This window comes from Magallana gigas, chromosome 3 (assembly GCF_963853765.1).
Source record: "Magallana gigas chromosome 3, xbMagGiga1.1, whole genome shotgun sequence".
NCBI classification, from domain to species: domain Eukaryota; kingdom Metazoa; phylum Mollusca; class Bivalvia; order Ostreida; family Ostreidae; genus Magallana; species Magallana gigas.
Window position 1 is genome coordinate 45,206,504 of NC_088855.1, and position 17,377 is coordinate 45,223,880.

General features: G+C 34.4%; 2 protein-coding genes across 3 annotated transcripts; one reads left to right on the top strand and one right to left on the bottom strand.

Moving 5' to 3' along the window:
• Positions 1-268: 268 nt before the first annotated feature.
• On the bottom strand, positions 269-3,187 carry LOC105327858 (serine racemase). 2 transcript variants are annotated; one of them, XM_034443109.2, is made up of 9 exons: positions 2,928-3,187; positions 2,458-2,499; positions 2,165-2,331; positions 1,807-1,891; positions 1,570-1,696; positions 1,175-1,225; positions 936-1,063; positions 662-712; positions 269-488 (listed from the first exon to the last, which is right to left on the bottom strand). In XM_034443109.2, the coding sequence occupies exons 1-9, from the start codon at positions 3,114-3,116 to the stop codon at positions 348-350; spliced, it is 981 nt and encodes a 326-aa protein (XP_034299000.2). In that variant the 5' UTR covers positions 3,117-3,187; the 3' UTR covers positions 269-347. The 2 variants fall into 2 exon arrangements, with proteins under 2 accessions (XP_034299000.2, XP_034299001.2); XM_034443110.2 differs by having other exon boundaries at positions 2,924-3,046.
• On the top strand, positions 2,204-16,402 carry LOC105327845 (E3 ubiquitin-protein ligase TRIM37). Its single transcript, XM_011428493.4, has 23 exons — positions 2,204-2,341; positions 3,363-3,562; positions 3,744-3,845; positions 4,434-4,474; positions 4,953-5,072; positions 5,763-5,850; positions 6,903-7,025; positions 7,217-7,340; positions 7,615-7,807; positions 8,083-8,215; positions 8,607-8,683; positions 8,818-9,112; positions 9,621-9,684; positions 9,852-10,024; positions 10,998-11,092; positions 11,377-11,478; positions 11,636-11,715; positions 11,945-12,268; positions 13,841-13,954; positions 14,068-14,200; positions 14,442-14,533; positions 14,753-15,005; positions 15,307-16,402. The coding sequence occupies exons 2-23, from the start codon at positions 3,509-3,511 to the stop codon at positions 15,347-15,349; spliced, it is 2,823 nt and encodes a 940-aa protein (XP_011426795.3). The 5' UTR covers positions 2,204-2,341; positions 3,363-3,508; the 3' UTR covers positions 15,350-16,402.
• Positions 16,403-17,377: the final 975 nt, after the last annotated feature.

Here is a 17,377-nt window from a genome sequence, read left to right on the forward strand (position 1 = left end):
TTTTATTAATTAAAACTTGTTAATAATCATATAACATTGTAATAGTGTAGAAATTATTTTGTATAAAAGAAAATAACAAATCATATACATGTATAAATAAATATGTGTAATCATAGTACCCCTTTTGATTACTATAATGTATATAGTTGATATGTATTGTAAATAATATCTTTGGAACTATATGGTAAAAGTTAGATCATGTAAGAGCATTTGATTATAGCACCAATTATTGTAATAAATCATACTTGAATAAAATTCCCACAAACAATAACAATAATATCAATCTTTATCATTGAACAACAACCTATATATCAATGTCTGAACAACGACATTAATGCTGTGTCTGTCTAGTACCAGGGTAGGTGGTTGATATCCACATTGCCCCCACACAGAATGACCCCCACATTTCTGAGGGTGGGGTCCATAGCGGCCAATCTCTCTGACATCACAGCAGCAACTCCTGCCCCAGAGGCTGGCTCTATCACCAGCTGTCAAAATAAAATTAACAGACATATAATCTACATCACTTCACAGTAGTTAATTGATCATATTTTTCATTTTATTTAGCTTTTAAATTTTTAAAACAAGAAATCCTTCCCTTTCATGATTTGTGTGATCTTACAAACCATATAGATAATATACACAATACAGTTAAACAGACCTTCATTCTCTCAAAGACAAACTTCATTGCTTTAACAATGTCCTCATCTTTCTACAATAAAAACAAAACAAAACATATTAGTTAAGATTTTGTTTATAAAAAGAATCAATTACCCCGTTAAAACTATTTTATTTCATCAAATTCATACAACTATCATCTCCATGATTTCAGATAAAAAATCCCAAACCAAAATTACTTTCAATAAACTGGTGGAAAAAAATTTCATAGATCCTTTTGTTAATGTACACTCAAACGAGTGATATATTTCCCTTACCACAGAGAAGACCTCTTTTTCTACAAGCTCGAGGATGATTGGCCACGTCAGTTCTCCCAGCTGTTGCAGTCTGATGCCATCAGCAATGGTGTTCAGAAATCTTGGAGGGTTTGGCCAAAGCCTTTCTCCTGGAATTGTTTACACAGAATTATAACCTCTTGCAAGACCTAGAGAGTGTACAGATACATGTACTTGTTATTTGTCAATCAGAATTAATGCATTTATTGCCAAGATGTTACCTGCTCTAAGACATTCTTCACACATCTTTCCTTCTACTTCAACCATGAACACTAGAAAAGAGAAAAAAAAAAACTTTTATGATTTAAAAAAAAATAAAAATGGGTACCTGTAAGTTAATTCTAGACAACAAAAGAGATGTATACTACCTAAGACAACCTGCACTTTCTTTAATGCAGCTATTTTGAACGGAAGTTAATAATACTGTATGTGCATGAATAATCAGATCTAGAGGGAAAGGGGGCCAAGAGTTCCCAACCCCCTTTTTGAAAACCCAAACAAACAAAATGGTCCTTTGGACCTCCCCCCCCCCCCCCCCCCCAAAAAAAATATTTTGATCCGCATATTACAAGATATCCCAATTGATTGACATAATTGCTACAGCAGCAATACTGACCTTTTATATCTGGTTTGATGGTTTTAGCTGCTATTGCTATCCCTGAGGTCATTCCCCCACCGCTAACTGGAACCAAGATGGCATCCAGATCTGGAACTTGTTTCAAAAACTCTACTGCTATTGTACCCTAAAATTCATTAACTTGAAAATAAAATCATATTAAAAAGTAACTTTGAGCAGAGTTTAGAAACGATACATCTTGCTTTTTTTTTTTAACCATAAGTCTACCAGTATTACCTGTCCTCCGATAACATCATTGTGATCATACGGTGGAATGATGGTGTAGCCACGCTCTTTGGCCACTCTCTCACATGTCCCTTGTCTGCAAATTAACATGAGTTTGAGGAATTAAACTATGCTAAATCCAATCAATGCTTTCAGTTTCATCCAACTAAGAGAATCAACATACGGTAACATATTAGAAAACTATATAGCTAAAGTTATTTAAGGTAACTCTTCCATTTTAAGACCACTCTCCAGATGCCAATTATGATGAAAAAGAGACTGCCTTATTGTTTGTCCAATCATATGGCTGTCAATCTGTATGTTTATCTGTCCATCTTTCGAAAGAATCTACATGAATGCATGCACATACCTGTCAGCTGGAGTGGGCTCACAAAACACTAATTCTGCACCATAGCCTTCTATAGCCTGGGATTTGATCTTTGGTGAGTTGTTTGGCACCACCACACTACACTTAATGTTGGCTGTCTTGGCAGCCCAGGCCAAGGCCTGTCCATGATTTCCACTGCTGTGGGTTACCTGTATTCAGGTGAGCAAAGAGAAATGTCATTTAATTTTATAATTTTTTTATTTTCCTTTTCTTTCACTAATGATCGAGATTCAATTACTATTGTTGTATGAATGATAAACTTTTAATATACATACAACTCCTCTGACATCTGGATTGCTTGATTTCAATGATATAACCTATTAATGAAAAGTGTCACATTATACAATTAATAATTTCAAAGTCAATTAATTAAAGGCAGTGAAATTGTTGTTGCAAAATTCTCCCAAAAAAAAAAAAAAAAAAAATCAGCCAACTTATTTAATGCTAAGCCATCACATATACATATACAAAATATGTTTATTTCGAAATCAGTATGCAGAATTTTAAGCAAAAAAAAAAAAATTCAGCAAAAATCATTCAAAAATTTATGATGAAAAAGAGACTGCCTTATTGTTTGTCCAATCATATGGCTGTCAATCTGTATATCGATCTGTCCATCTTTCGAAAGAATCTACATGAATGCATGCACATACCTGTCAGCAAAAATTATGTTTCACAAAATAAATCTTCAAAAATCTTTAAAAAGTCATGTTTAACTGTTTAATATAATCATGATAATACTTGCTGCATTCAATGCCCCTCTGGCTTTAAAAGAGCCTGTCTTTTGCAGATTTTCTGCTTTAAAGAACACATTCCTTCCAACGATTGAATCAAGGGTAGAACTTGTAAAGTACGGTGTAAAATGAATGTACGGTGAAATCCTTTCATGTGCTTTTTTGATGTCCGAAAGTGCAATCTTTATACGGCTTGTCATATTGCTCTCTACCCTCCTTTCACATTCCCTTACTTAGAGTTATGGCCCTTTGTAGGAAGTCCATCGGGATCGAACTGATGGACAATCTCTTTCGTTTTGTTGAAAAGCAATTCTGGTATTTTAAATGTGAAAGGAAAAAGGGAAAACTGAATATATTCATAATTCAAACTCTGTAAGAAGTTTGTTTTTAATCAATAACAGCAACTAAGACATACTTGTGCTCTTGCATTTTTAAAAATAATTTAGCTTCTTCAAACACCTGAAGAAAAAAATTCGAAGCTGGCGGTTGGAATGGCCTTGACCTTTCCACTGTTAACAAGTTCTTGCACAGTCGACGATTGCTCACCATAACACAATGATGTTTTGTTGACAACAATGGATTACACGTGAGGATGGCATCTGGAGGAAAACAAGACAGTAGACGACTAGAGGACTCTACAATGGAGGTAATATGAGTTTATTTTGTGAAACATAAATCTGTTTGAGTCCCAATTTATGAATCTCAGGCAGTGAAAGTTGACTCATCAGCTATTACTTTTATTTTTAATTTTAACTTAAATGATAAAAAAATAATATATATATATCATCTTACAGACTGTTGAGAAGTTATTTGTTTCATATTTGTAGAGCCTGGCAGAAGTGTTCCGGTGCTTCATATGTATGGAGAAGTTGAGGGATGCTCGCTTGTGTCCACATTGTTCCAAACTCTGCTGTTTTCTATGTATTAGGGTAAAAAAATATCATTTTGCACATTAAATTCATTTTTCAATTTTGATTTACATAAGTTATTAGTTTGGCTGATTAAAATTACTGTGTAGTCGGTAAGTCTCTCACGTGTTCCTATTTCCGTCACATTTGCTTATGGTCTGTTCCATGTAATGCCTAATGGTTTCCATAATTTTTTTCTTAATGAATACACGAACCAGGGAATAGGTTGATTACTTTTTAAAGTTATTGATTGAGTTACAATTACTTTGGATTTTTAAAGTAATTAATCACAAGCTTATTACATCAATTTTTAAAGGTAATCAATTGCATTGGATTACTTATCCTTCCTTTGATCATGATTGCTTTTGATAACATTATTTGTTTTTAGCTTTTCCTTAGTTGTTTTTTTTAATGTATAAAAAAGAATCTATGCATTTTGGTAGGACATTTAACAAATAGTTATGTGTATCTTTAATTTAAAAAAAAATCAATTTAACTGACAGAAACAGGAACATAGCACATTTAGACTCTTCAAGGTCTGTCTTTAAATTTTAGCTGGTCTGCTAAAAGGATGAGAAGTTATTGAAATATAAAATTTCATTTTTACAGAGATGGCTAACTGAACAAAGATCACAATGTCCACACTGCAGGTAATATTGTAATGTGCATTATAAACAAACATAATTCTTTCAAATATTTTTGAAAGAGGGGTTAAGAACCCTTGAGTTATTGTTCTGTGTCTCATTATTACATAAACTTATTAAAGTATAAAAAAATACATTTTTCAAGAGAACAGACTTGCCAGGGTAGGACAAAGCAGGGCAGAAATCCTTTTGTATATAACTATCTATTAAAGTATGACTAAGTAAATTGTAATCTTTTTAAATTTTAAGTTCTGCAGTAACTACAAACTAGACATATAAAGTCTTTCAGTTTTCATGCATTACAGTAAGAATACATGATTAGTCAACTTTATGTTTAAAAAAAAAGAGGAGTTGCTAATAAAAATAGAAACAAAACACCTGCCTGTCTATTATATTTTAACATTTGGTCTCAAAAACTACATGTAGATACTCATTTTTCTGTTTGGCCTTATGAATAAATGAATGTTTGATTCTTGTTTGATAGAGCATCTCTCCATATCCATGAGCTGGTGAACTGTCGCTGGGCAGAAGAGGTCACAAACCAGCTGGATACTTTAAAAGACTGTACCCCCACCCCAAAGAAAGAGGACTTGGATAAAGACAAGTATGTCAATAACACTGTCATAAAATGTGGATGTGTTATACTGACTGTATATGTGTTGATAGTGATGCATGAAATATTAATAAGAATCAATTTATGACCCATCATTATTCATGTTGTGAAAAGTAATTTAAAGTTCTAGATCTGCTTTAGTATAAGCTAGTTAGATTTTTTCTAAAAGAAACAAATTTAAGTAATTAATTGCATTCTGTTTCCCTTCAAATCACACTTTGTCGTAGTGTGTAAGATTGTGATCATATGAAATTCATGGCTTGTTTAGCTTTTACACATGGTCAATTCATGGTAGTCTCCTTAGTTTCATTAATAAGACCTGTATTCATTTTCTTCATGCATGCCACCAGTGAGAAAGAGCAATTCTTTAGTGTTTGGATGTATGAAAGATTGCGTTATGGAAAATTGCTGCTGTGTATAAATATGTCAGCATTCATGCCATTTGTTTTTATTTTTATTCATGAATTGTAAATAAAACAGTCAGAGTATGGCATGAATTTTTCACCAGTACAAGAAAATTCAGATAGTTGAACCTCAGGTTAACTAGTCAACATACATAGATATAAGACTGGCCACAGATGAAGTGTATTACATTATTCACAAGAGAGATTAAGTGAGGCAGCCAAAATTTAATAGTACAATTAATGTACCAATGGTCATTGGATATGTTTTGTTCTGTAGGTGTGAGGACCACCAAGAGAAGCTGAGTGTGTACTGCTGGACCTGTAAACAGTGTATCTGTCACCAGTGTGCTCTATGGGGTGGGACAGTAAGTCACACCTTTGGGATATACTTACAAAAGCAAGAAATACAGATATATGTTCAATAGCTCTAGGTTGCCATAAGAGTGTAATGTACAACAGAGTTCTTGAAATCTTTTTTCCACTGTCAGTCATTTGGACTGACAACCATCAGAAGTTTGTCAGTCCAGACTGATTTCTATCAGTCCAAACATTTTCAATAGAAAGATGAAAAACTACAAGTATATTTGCCTTATAGTTTCTCTCATTTTTACCTTAATTATTCTGATTTCTCCTAACTTTCACATTCTGGCTCCTGATAACATTCTTATTTATCACTTCATTAATTATTTTTATTTCCTTCCCTCTCTCATTATCAACTTTCTTCTTGTTCTCTTTCTCGTTCTCTTTCTGCACATTTCATATGTAACTAGGGCTCGGTTGTCAGATAGCGGAGTTCTTATTTCCCGAAAAAAATTATAAATGATTACATTGGGATTTTTGTGCGTATTTCTGTGTATTGCAATAAAAAAATTCACTGAAAACCCTGTTTCGGTGTATGCAATGTACATTGAAAAAACGTAACGAGACAACACTCGCCATCTTGGATTTATAGGGGGCCCTCAGTTCACGCTATGTTTAAAACAAGTTCTCCAATTTCTCCCATGATTTCTGACGACATCTAGGTTGATTGAAAGACTTATTCCTATTGTCTGACTACATCTGTAAGCTGCATTAAAAACACACCGTATCAATATGTATCAATATGTACGAAATACTCGCCAAAGTTATCGAAAGCAACGGAAGTAATAATTACTGAGGTGTTCCGAAAATGCATAATAAGTCTAGAGAGAGCAAAAAAACCGCGAAAAACTCCTCTAGATTTATCGTATGCGTTCGGATCTCCTCAGTGAGTATGAAAATTAGTTATATTTTCGCAAGTTACTCTGTCCATATCTACCGGTCATTTGGACTGACAGGCAACCTCAAGTAATCGGTCCTTGGTTATTTTTATCGGTCTTGCCGACAGGACCGAAAGATTTCAAGAACTCTGTACAATGAGTTTGCATTTGTATTACAGCACTCTGGTCACACATTTAAGCCACTGGACGATGTGTATAATGAACATGTGAAGAAAATCACAGAGGAACTGAATCAGCTGAAGCGTCGCCATGTAGAACTCATCAGCCTTGTGCAAGATGTGGTAGGTGGAGATTGAGACTTACTTTTATTTGCATTGGATTTTCTTTAAATCATTTCCTAATGTAAACCACACAGGGTCCATAAGATTTGCAAATTATGTGTACCTCAAATCTATTATAATTGTTGTTGATATAATTGCTTGTCTCTCATTTACAAGTTTATCTAATACAGTGTTTATTTTTTTAATAACAGGAACGCAACATAGAAGGAGTAAAAACTGCCAAAGATGAGAGAGTCCGTGAAATCAGAAATGCAGTAGAATTAATGATAGCACGACTAGAGACACAACTCAAGTCCAAACTTCTGACATTGATGGGCAAGTCACCAAAAATATACTTTTACAGCAGTCTGTAAATGATTTTCAGCCAAATAGTTCTCAAATCTTGCAGATGTTTACAATATTGCTGCATTCTTGTCATTTTACAAACAAAATGAAAAGTTCAGGACTTTCTTTCATTGGTTATCTTTATGTATTGATCTTTGGTATTGGGTTGTTAAATACATGTGATAATTTTATTTTAATGTTTTTATTTCTCTTTATTTAAATTCTGTATTGTAGTGTTCATGAATTTTGATTTGTTCATAACTAGGTCAAAGAGGTCAGGTGACCCAGGACACAGAGAAGCTGGAGACCCTGATTCAGAAGATGAACCAGAAACTGATGAACAGCGGAAAAAACGATCTGATCAGCCAGAGCACAGAGCTTCTACAGATGTTCAAACAGTTCCACTGTAAACCTATGGCCTCCTTTGTCACTGCCCCTGTTCCTGCCGATTTTACTAGGTTTGTGTGCAGATGTTGCATGTCAGCAAACATTGTTTACTAAAACGTTTATCTTTTGATGTTTTAAACTTGTTTGAAGTTAGAATATCAGAAATGAAAAAAAAAAAAAAATTGCAAAATTGTAACATTTTAAATTGTAGTGAGTGACTGTATCTTAAATTTGAGGAATGTTTTGAGGATCAATCGTGCTTCCGGGAAAAATGAAAAAGAGAAACTCTTAAAAACAGAGTTATCTTATGTTTATATAGTAAAACAGTCTTTTTATTATCTTTCAGTGAAATTGTCCCTCAGTATGACACCAGTACATTTGTAATGAAGAACTTCAGTGTGTTACAACAACGAGCAGACCCTGTGTACAGCCAGCCATTGCATGTATCAGGCCTCAGCTGGCGACTTAAAGTCTATCCTGTAAGTCATTACTAAATCCATCCTGTAAGTCAGGACAAATTTTATCCTATGTTAATACACATGTTGCCTCGAAGTTGGTATAAAGTCTGTTCTGCAAGTTGGTTCAAAGTCTATCATGCAAATCAGTATGAAGTCTTTATACCAACGCAGTTTAAGGTCTAGGCTGCATTTTTTAATGCTCAACAATGTCAATTCTTTACACAATACATGATTCTGTCCTCTTCATGTATTAAGTCTCAAAATATAAAATGTGCAAAATTTACACATTTTTCAAACATTTTAACTTTAAGTTTGACATGTAGCGAAGAACTGAGAGACATTTGCATTAACTTGTATGGCATATATTGCATATATTTCCTTCTTATCACATGTCCTGTCTGTTATTTTGTAGGATGGCAATGGAGTTGTCAGAGGGAATTACCTGTCAGTATTTCTAGAGCTGTCTGTAGGACTCTCTGAAAATTCAAAGTAAGAAACAGAAAATAAACATTCCTGTATCAAAGAATATACCATTTCTTTCTTATGAATATACCACAAGGTAATTCATATTTTACTGTTTGCTGCTAGAATATTGAATACATATGTTGTTTGATATTTTCCAGATACGAATACAGAGTAGAGATGGTTCATCAAGCCTCCAGAGACTACACAAAAAACATAGTCAGAGAATTCGCTTCAGATTTTGAAGTAGGAGAGTGCTGGGGATACAACAGATTTTTCCGCCTGGATCTTCTAGCTAGCGAGGGTTATCTGGATACAGACACCGACACACTGATTCTGAGGTTCCAGGTTCGACCCCCAACCTTTTACCAGAAGTGTCGAGATCAACAGTGGTACATCAATCAGCTGGAGTCAACTCATACACAACTAATTAATCAGATCACGGATCTCAAAGAGGTAAATTTATCTCATAGACTGATCTCACAGAGGTAATGTATCTCATTCACTGAACTCAAAATGAATATACATCTCACACACTGATCTCACAGAGGTAATACATGTATATCTCATACACTTATCTCACTAATTTCATACACTAATCTCACAGAGGAACTATACGTGTATTTCATTCACTGATTTCACAAAACTAATGTAATTTATACACAACTCATCAATTACATCACTAATCTCCAAGGGAAATGATATCTTGTAGAAAACTCCTTCTAATCCCATTAATCTAATCACTGATCACACAGAGATAATATATCTCACATGCAATTCATCAATCGATATCAAAAAAGGTGTACGTAATAAGAATGTTTTTGCAGTCTGACATAGATTTACTTTTTGGGTTGTACAGTTATCTATGTATGTTTGATCTTTATATTAATGTCAAATATTCAGATTGGTTTAATATAAATATAAGTTTGTTGATGGTAGTTAATGCTGATGTTTGGTTTTGTAGAGATTACTGCTGCTGGAGATGTCCAGAAACAAAGGCTCTGGCAAAAAGGGTGGTGCATCAGCTGGTATGTCATTACTTACTGTACATGTACAAAACTTAATTTCTAATAATACCTGTACAGGCATCTCAGTCCTTCATTCAAATCCGTTGCTCTTCATCAGTTGAATGATATTGTTTTTGCCTGTTAACTTGAATTTCAATAAGTGATACATGTGATTTTTTCCTGTACAGAATCGCCCCTTCCCCTGATGGATCCCCAGGGCAGTGGTGACGGAGCTCTTGCCCAACATTCCATTCTGTACCCCAAACCAATCCATCCAAACTCAGGCTCAGAGATCGAGATCGAGTTGTGTGAGGAGGACCATATAGTGAAGGATGACAGCTCCACAGCTGACTCCATGGATGTAAGAGTATTTCCATTGTAAACAATGAATACAGGTGAATCTCGATAACTCGAACTTCAAGGGACCATGCTTAAACTTCGAGAGATCAAGAGTTCGAGAGATCGAAAGTCTTAAAAAAATCCGGAAATTTTTTTGTTCCGGTCAATTTGGTTCTATAATTATAGTAGCCGGAAGTTTATATTTATAACATGGAAGGATAGTCTAACATGATAATGATGATTTTCTTTGTATTTTCTGCTACATTACTTTAGTTTAAACAATACAGAACTTACTTGTGTGGTTAGTAAGTGGGTTTTTTTTCACGTTAAAAAACATTTTAGTATATTATGTTATTTTAATCATGGAATATTTTAAATAGAGAGCGGGTTTATTGTAACTTTCACAAGTCGTTGAAATTAATAGATCAGTCACAAATTACCTATCTACCCTTTGAAGGAAGCAAAGGGTAGTGTCACTTACGTAATCAATCAATTAACACTACCACGCCAGCCCCCAGGAGTTCACTCGACCATCCGGGTAAGGTCCACGTGGCGCTATAATTTTACGCTTGATCAGCCGCGTGTGTACACAGCAACCACTTCTAGTTATCAATAGTGAAAAGCAATGAAATATGTATAACGGGACCCAAGTTTTACTTCGAGAGATCAAGAACTTCGAGAGATCGGAGTTCGAGAGATCAAGAGTAAATTTGCTTAGTTATATAGAGAAAAAAATCGGGACCGTGAGCTCACTTCGAGAGATCAAGAACTTCGAGAGATCAAAGTTTGAGCCATCGAGTGTCACCTGTATATTCATTGTAACAATGAATACTTGTTGGAGAACTCTATTTCCTAAATATCAATACAAAGTAACTTCCTTTATTGAAAGTACAAATATTCTGTCAAAAATATTTGAAGATTTAACATGTTTCTACAAGTTTTTACATATTTAATTTTGTACTTGAATAACTATGAATTGAATTGTGATTGAGCAGGAGATCAGTCAGTATGACATTGAGGACTGTGAACATGACCAGGAGCCAGGAACCACAGAGAACAATGATGAAAACGACATTGACGAGGAAACAATGTAAGTTCCATTATCGGTTGGACTTCTATAATCAACAGTTTTATAAAGAGCAATAATTGTGTCATTTAACTTCATTATCCATAGACTGTAACTTCATTATCCATAGACTGCTTGAAGAGGGCTGTGCAAACCAAAGAATATTGACCTTTTTTCTTAATTTGAACGAAAGTACATGTAGTAACATTTTGCTTCTGATTCTTCAAGATGACTTGCAGGGATAGATTACAGGCCCATTCATCATTGAGTAGTTTCTAAGTCTCGTTCCCTTGTTTTGACATTGACAGGTCTGTTGACAATGATGTGGAGAATAACTGTGAGGAGAACAACCTGGACAGACTGGGCGCCCACAGCTACACCCCCACCATCCCTAACATAACAGACAACAGGTGTGTAGGGGGGCAGACTTCTTGTGCTTCAGTATCTTTCTGTCTGCATTTTCGTACAGCAAAGTTTTCACAACAATATTTGAGAAAAATCTCAAAAGGGTACATGAAATATATTGAGGTGCTAAATGAGATTGCAGAATACTTTTTCTCTTTCCAGTGTTGTAGATGATGAGGCAGTTCTGATGCAGTTTTTACAGGAACACTCTAAATATGACAACACTTGGAATGTGGGAAATGGTAAAATAAATATAAATATAAACCAGAGAATCTTTAAAATCTGACATTTGAGAAACATCACATGCTATCACCTCATGTCAGAATTTTATTATCCATTATTAAACATTAATTACTCCATTCTGTACTGTAATAATATGTTACTTAAAATTTTGAAGTATGATAGATAAAATATTTTGTACTATTAATAATGTTTTACAAATAACTTTAGATACCTCCTTGTTAATTACAGATGGTTCAGATGATAGCCTCAGTTCCGATTGGCTAGACAGCGTTCTAAAATATACCAAATCCACTAGCAGTAGTGCCAGCAATAACAGCAAGGATTCCAGGGAGTCCAAAAAGGACACCAAGCCCAAGCCCCCTCCCAACAAGCCAGCTATCCCAGCCAAACCCACCACTGCCAGTAAGCCTGCCCCGCCCCCTACCACAGACTTTATGCTGGAACACATCCACCAGCGGTTTACTGAGCTAGCAGCTTGTACCCTGGCCGCGGCAAACAGCGCAGTGACAAGTGAGACTGAGGCTCGCGCCATGGTGAAATCTGATCATAGAGGTTAGTGCTAGTACCGCATTTTCCCGACGAATCGTCGATGCAGACAACTAGTCGAATTGCTCATTTTTAGCCAAAATTTTAACAAAATCCTACAACACACCGATGCAGACGTGTTGTCGATCTTATCACTATAAAACTGCAGTAACACTATCAGTGTATGATGCCACGATGTCCCCGATATTACTACCAATTATTATTATTGATTTACATTTAAACAATTATACTTTATACTTATGCATTGTATTTTCAAATACCCGCAACATCTACAAAGTCGCTTGCATTGTAAACAATTCCCGATATCGTGTGATGTGCAAAACTAAACTTACTTTGACAGAAACATTTTATTCCCATGTATTAAAATAATCACCCACTCTGACCATCGCCAGTGTATTCGCCATTACGTAACCAGCCATTTATTGACTCGGCGCGTGGTCAATGTTTGTTTAACAATTTACGGTGTCATAGGCATGCACCTGTCTCGTTTCGGACTTTAAAGAGGAATTTCAAGTGCAGAAAGCTTAGCAAATTACTATGATTTGATGAAACTTGTTTACTTTGTATCCAGTAATGCAGTTACACGTTATTGTTTTATATAGACACTGTTAGAAATAGACCGATCATTTGTACGACTTGATAATGACGATATACGACATACATACGTTTCCTAAAAATTTTATCTAACAATAATCTAAGAATTGGACAATAATTAATCAATGAACTATAGTCACTCTTATAATTGTACTTTTTATATATACAGGGAGTGAAATTGCCGTATAGATCTCAGCCTTAGGGCAAGATTATTATTTTAAAAAAATGGCACAACCGGTCAGCCTACCGAAGTAATACAATAGTATTAATTGTCGATTGAATTTGACCATAAAATAATTCTTATTTATACTTTCCACTAACAACTCTTTACTAATAAAAAAAATAAAACTTAAAAACATTCCCCGGACCTACTGCAATAATTTTTTCCATTCAAATTTCGATTTTACTGCGCAGTGTTATCTTCCCACTAGTGATATATGGAACCATGTGACCATGTGTTTATAAAAACGGAATGGTAAAATTTTTAATTGACTAAAGACAATGTACTATTTTTAAATAATTGATACTATTATGTATTCTAGTGTTAACAGATGAGTGAAAATGATAATTTTTAAAAACGAACAATGAATTCAACAACGTAATTTTCAATTAAACAGACAACTCAAGATGATTAAAACCAAGATTTTTAATACTATTTTTAACAATTTTCTGACCTCAAGCCTTAGACAAGTCGATCAAGACGATTAGTCGGGTGCTCTGCTTCAGAGAAAAAAAATACCGACTAATCGTTGGAAAAATACGGTATATGAACATTTATTTTTATGTTTTACATTTATTTTAGTGGTTTTAGATTTGTGTTTTATGGTTGCAGCCCTTGTAAATCTGTTGATTTTGATGATGATTTAAAGTATTAAAAGATTACGTTTAGATTAAAAGGACCGTTGTATAAGTTGGAGTTATTTATGTGTATTCATCTGATTCAGTGTGCTCAATCATGAACAATTCTTTGAACTTTTATTGCAGAGAAGAAAGAAAAAGTGCAAATTCCATCACTTGATTTGTCCAAAAATGACTCTGGAAGCAAGTTTAAGAAAGAAAAAGAAAAGAAAATTGCAAATATTCCATCAACAGATCTAGGTATCAAGCACATTTTACGTTTTCTTCCCAGTCTCAAACTAAGCTCAAACATGTAACATTCACTTAATTGGATATTGTATTGCAAATAAATATATAATGTAATTTTTCGACAGATGGAGTTGTGGCCCTTGATCTTACCAGTGCCTCTCTGGAACAAGAGACTTTGTCAGACATATCCTTGGATGACATTCCATCACCTCGCTGTTTCCAGTCCCAGCTACAGATATCAGCAGCCATTCCACACAGGTAATATAAACTACATTTATGTGGTTGAAGTTTTAAAAACTCACAGAAAACATGCAGAAAAATTTTGACTTTCTACCACAACCATACTCTTTATAGTACATGCTTATGTGATTAACCAATTACTGATTTAGTAACCAGTTACAATCGTACCAACCAAGTAACCGGTTAGAAATTGCCATACCTAGATAATTATAAGTGAATGATGTGTAAGATTGTACATATTTTCATGATTTGTTAACAGTCCACCAGACCAAGAGGGAGGAAGGAAGAAAAGAATGATTATCACCAAAAATAAAGTTCCTGCAGCAGCAACCGGATCTCAAAAAGATCAAGGTGCTCTCTCTCCCCCTCTCTCTCTCTCTCTCTCTCTCTCTCCATAAACTGAAAATTTGAACTCCGATATTATGGTTGGACCATAACTGTGAATATGGCATATTCACAGTCCAAAGATTAAGTCCAAGGTTCTTTTATATTGTAAAGGGATATGCAGTATTTTATTGTAACAAAATCTTCTGACAATGAAGACTCTTTCAATATTTTTCTTCTCTGTAGGATTGCCCTGGTCACTTAATTTTGGAAAGAAGGCAAATAAGCCAGACCAGGTCAAGGACATAAAGGATAAATCTGGGTCAACGGTCACTGTGGGGCTCTCCTCTGTGGTGGTGGATAAACATGGAGCAAGCAAGGATAACAACAGTGCAGTAGGGGCCAACAATGAACTCAACACATCCTCTGATTCATCTTCATCCAGCTCTGGCCCCCTGGTGGAATTCAGCTCCTCCCAGTCCAATGCCAAGGAGGCCAGGTCTGTCAAATTGTGGTGATTTTATAAAGGTTTATTTGGTCTTTATCTCCTCTGTGGTTAGCCTTTGTACAGTAACTGTATGTGATACAAGAAATTGCATCAGAGGACACTGGGAAAAAAAAGGGGGGGGGGGGGGGTAATTTGTATTTTAAGATGCTAGCTATAGTCTATTTAAACCTTCTGTTGTTTATATAGGATTTATACAGGATTAAATGCATTTGTTTTATTATTATTGAAAATCATATTAACTACATTTTTTCCATCTGAAATGTTTCTAGTGGGGATATCTTTTCTTTTGTAGGCCAGAGAGTGGGGATGGGGGTGATGATACATCTGTTGTCTAATAAATCAGGATCCAACAATCCACAGTTTATAATACACAATCCACCGATCCATTCCACATCATATCATCAAGATGAAGAAAAACATTTACCATTCAGTCTGGAACAGAAACTACATGTATCTGAGAGAAAGGAACATCTTAGTCAGCACTGATCTAAAAATTAATATTCAGGGTTTAAATTGTGATAATGTAACTTGTTGTCTAGTCAAGAGGATCATACCGGATACATTGCCAAATGAATGAATGTGGAATTTTATTAATCATCTTTACTTCATTGTGATGTCATCTTCATTGTTGCTATTTTTTTTTATGATGCTGTTTTGTTATTTGACACTGTTTGCATAAAGAGAATTTCAATCTCCACCTGATGGAACTTTGGACCAGGTATTGCTCTAGGTTTTCAATTGAACTACTGTAATTATTGTTTGTAGATGTTTTTGGACTAAATTAAAAGTTTTAGAGCTGTAAATAAATTGCTGTTGGGTATAAAGAGGAAGGGGGTCAAAACCCTAGTACACCAGTGATGAATATCAGACATTTGTATTAAGCATTTATTTTGTTGGTTCAGTTCAAAATACAATGTAGATGTGATGAAGGTGTCTATTGTGGATATCAGCATTGGTGGAAAGTATAAAGTAGATGAGATTGAAAAACAAAGCCATGCTTAACTGTTTTATTTACATGTGCTTAAATAAGATTTGGAAGGAAACACTGACTTTTTAGACTGCTTGTTTGGATATTACAAACTACACCGTCGAGAATCCTTTGGTTTCTAAAGCAGTGAATTGGGGTCTCGTTTTTAAATTGAAGTTGGCATATGGATTGTGCTATATCTTTTTTTTTACATACATTATTGAAGAATATTGACTGTGATGATTTACTGTGTAGTGCAAGTACAATTTTGTTGTTTTTATTACAATTAGTACTACATACTTGATCATATTGCCTGTGTGTTTTTACAATTGTGTTTGATTCCAATGTATAAATGTTAACTTGGTGTTATATTGCTATTTATTTTGCTAATTAAACAAAATTTGACATTTTTTCTCACAAATTATTGTATATTATTTTGTAACCAAAAAATAAAAAATAAGGTGTAAAATGCATATATTTGGTAGTTAGAAATTCTAATCAGAAAATATTACCCATCCAATAAGATAAAGACAGAATCAGACCTGTACATATTATAAGAACAGAATCAGGGATCTACTATCCCCTCTGTTACCACAGCATTTTTCCCAACCTATGATAATAATGATAAACGGTATGTCTATCATCTCAATTGAACCACATCCATCTGAAAATTTGTTAATAATTTGTTAAATGTAGCTGTAGAAAATACACCTTACCCTCCTGTATTGATTGTATGAAAAACACACTCGTTATACTCGAGCATGTTTGGCTTCATAATAGTCACTGATAAAATTGCAGGAGCTGCGATTGAATTAGACAGAAAGGGTGCAATTGCTGATGGGTTTGGTTGGTTTATATATTTTAAGTCCAATAGAGGGCTCTAGATCTGTTGGCACTTTAAATCCTTGACAATATCTCTTTTTTTCAATTACTAAGTAGAGACTTACTGTTTGATCGCGTCAGAGATTGAGGTCAATTAAGGTCAGAGGGTTAAAGTAACTGATAATTAAATCAAATTTCATAGAATCATATAATATTTTTATGGACCATATAAATGCAACTTACAGGGAAAATGTCGAAAATATCAATAGATGAAACATTTCTTTGTGATGCCACAAGGAAAAATATGTGCATTCCAATCTGTGCGTACGTATTTTCAAAGGCCATTGCTCTCTTAAGACGTGTTGAATAATTCCATACACATAGATTTGTGGGGCGCTTTATAAATCTGTTTAGATAGGTTAGGAAATATAATTCCCAAAAAGGGAACTGCTTATTTTGCTTTTCTTTAGGTATTTGGGTAAATTCCAAAATTTAATTCACGTCAACTAGATTAATTGCGTTTGATATTCAATGCCATTAAATCAGCTTAAAGAATGGTTTTAAAATGTGTTAG

Bases quoted from the DNA above. Each gene is read 5' to 3' on its own strand.
- LOC105327858 (XM_034443109.2), bottom strand. From the start codon at position 3,116: ATGACAAGCCGTATAAAGATTGCACTTTCGGACATCAAAAAAGCACAT. The intron at 2,332-2,457 runs GTATGTATATTA...ACCTGAATACAG, and splicing joins ATCCAGATGTCAGAGGAGTT to GTAACCCACAGCAGTGGAAA. The intron at 1,892-2,164 runs GTATGTGCATGC...GTTAATTTGCAG, and splicing joins GAGCCCACTCCAGCTGACAG to ACAAGGGACATGTGAGAGAG.
- LOC105327845 (XM_011428493.4), top strand. From the start codon at position 3,509: ATGGCATCTGGAGGAAAACAAGACAGTAGACGACTAGAGGACTCTACA. The intron at 9,113-9,620 runs GTAAATTTATCT...TTGGTTTTGTAG, and splicing joins AGATCACGGATCTCAAAGAG to AGATTACTGCTGCTGGAGAT. The intron at 10,025-10,997 runs GTAAGAGTATTT...GTGATTGAGCAG, and splicing joins CCACAGCTGACTCCATGGAT to GAGATCAGTCAGTATGACAT.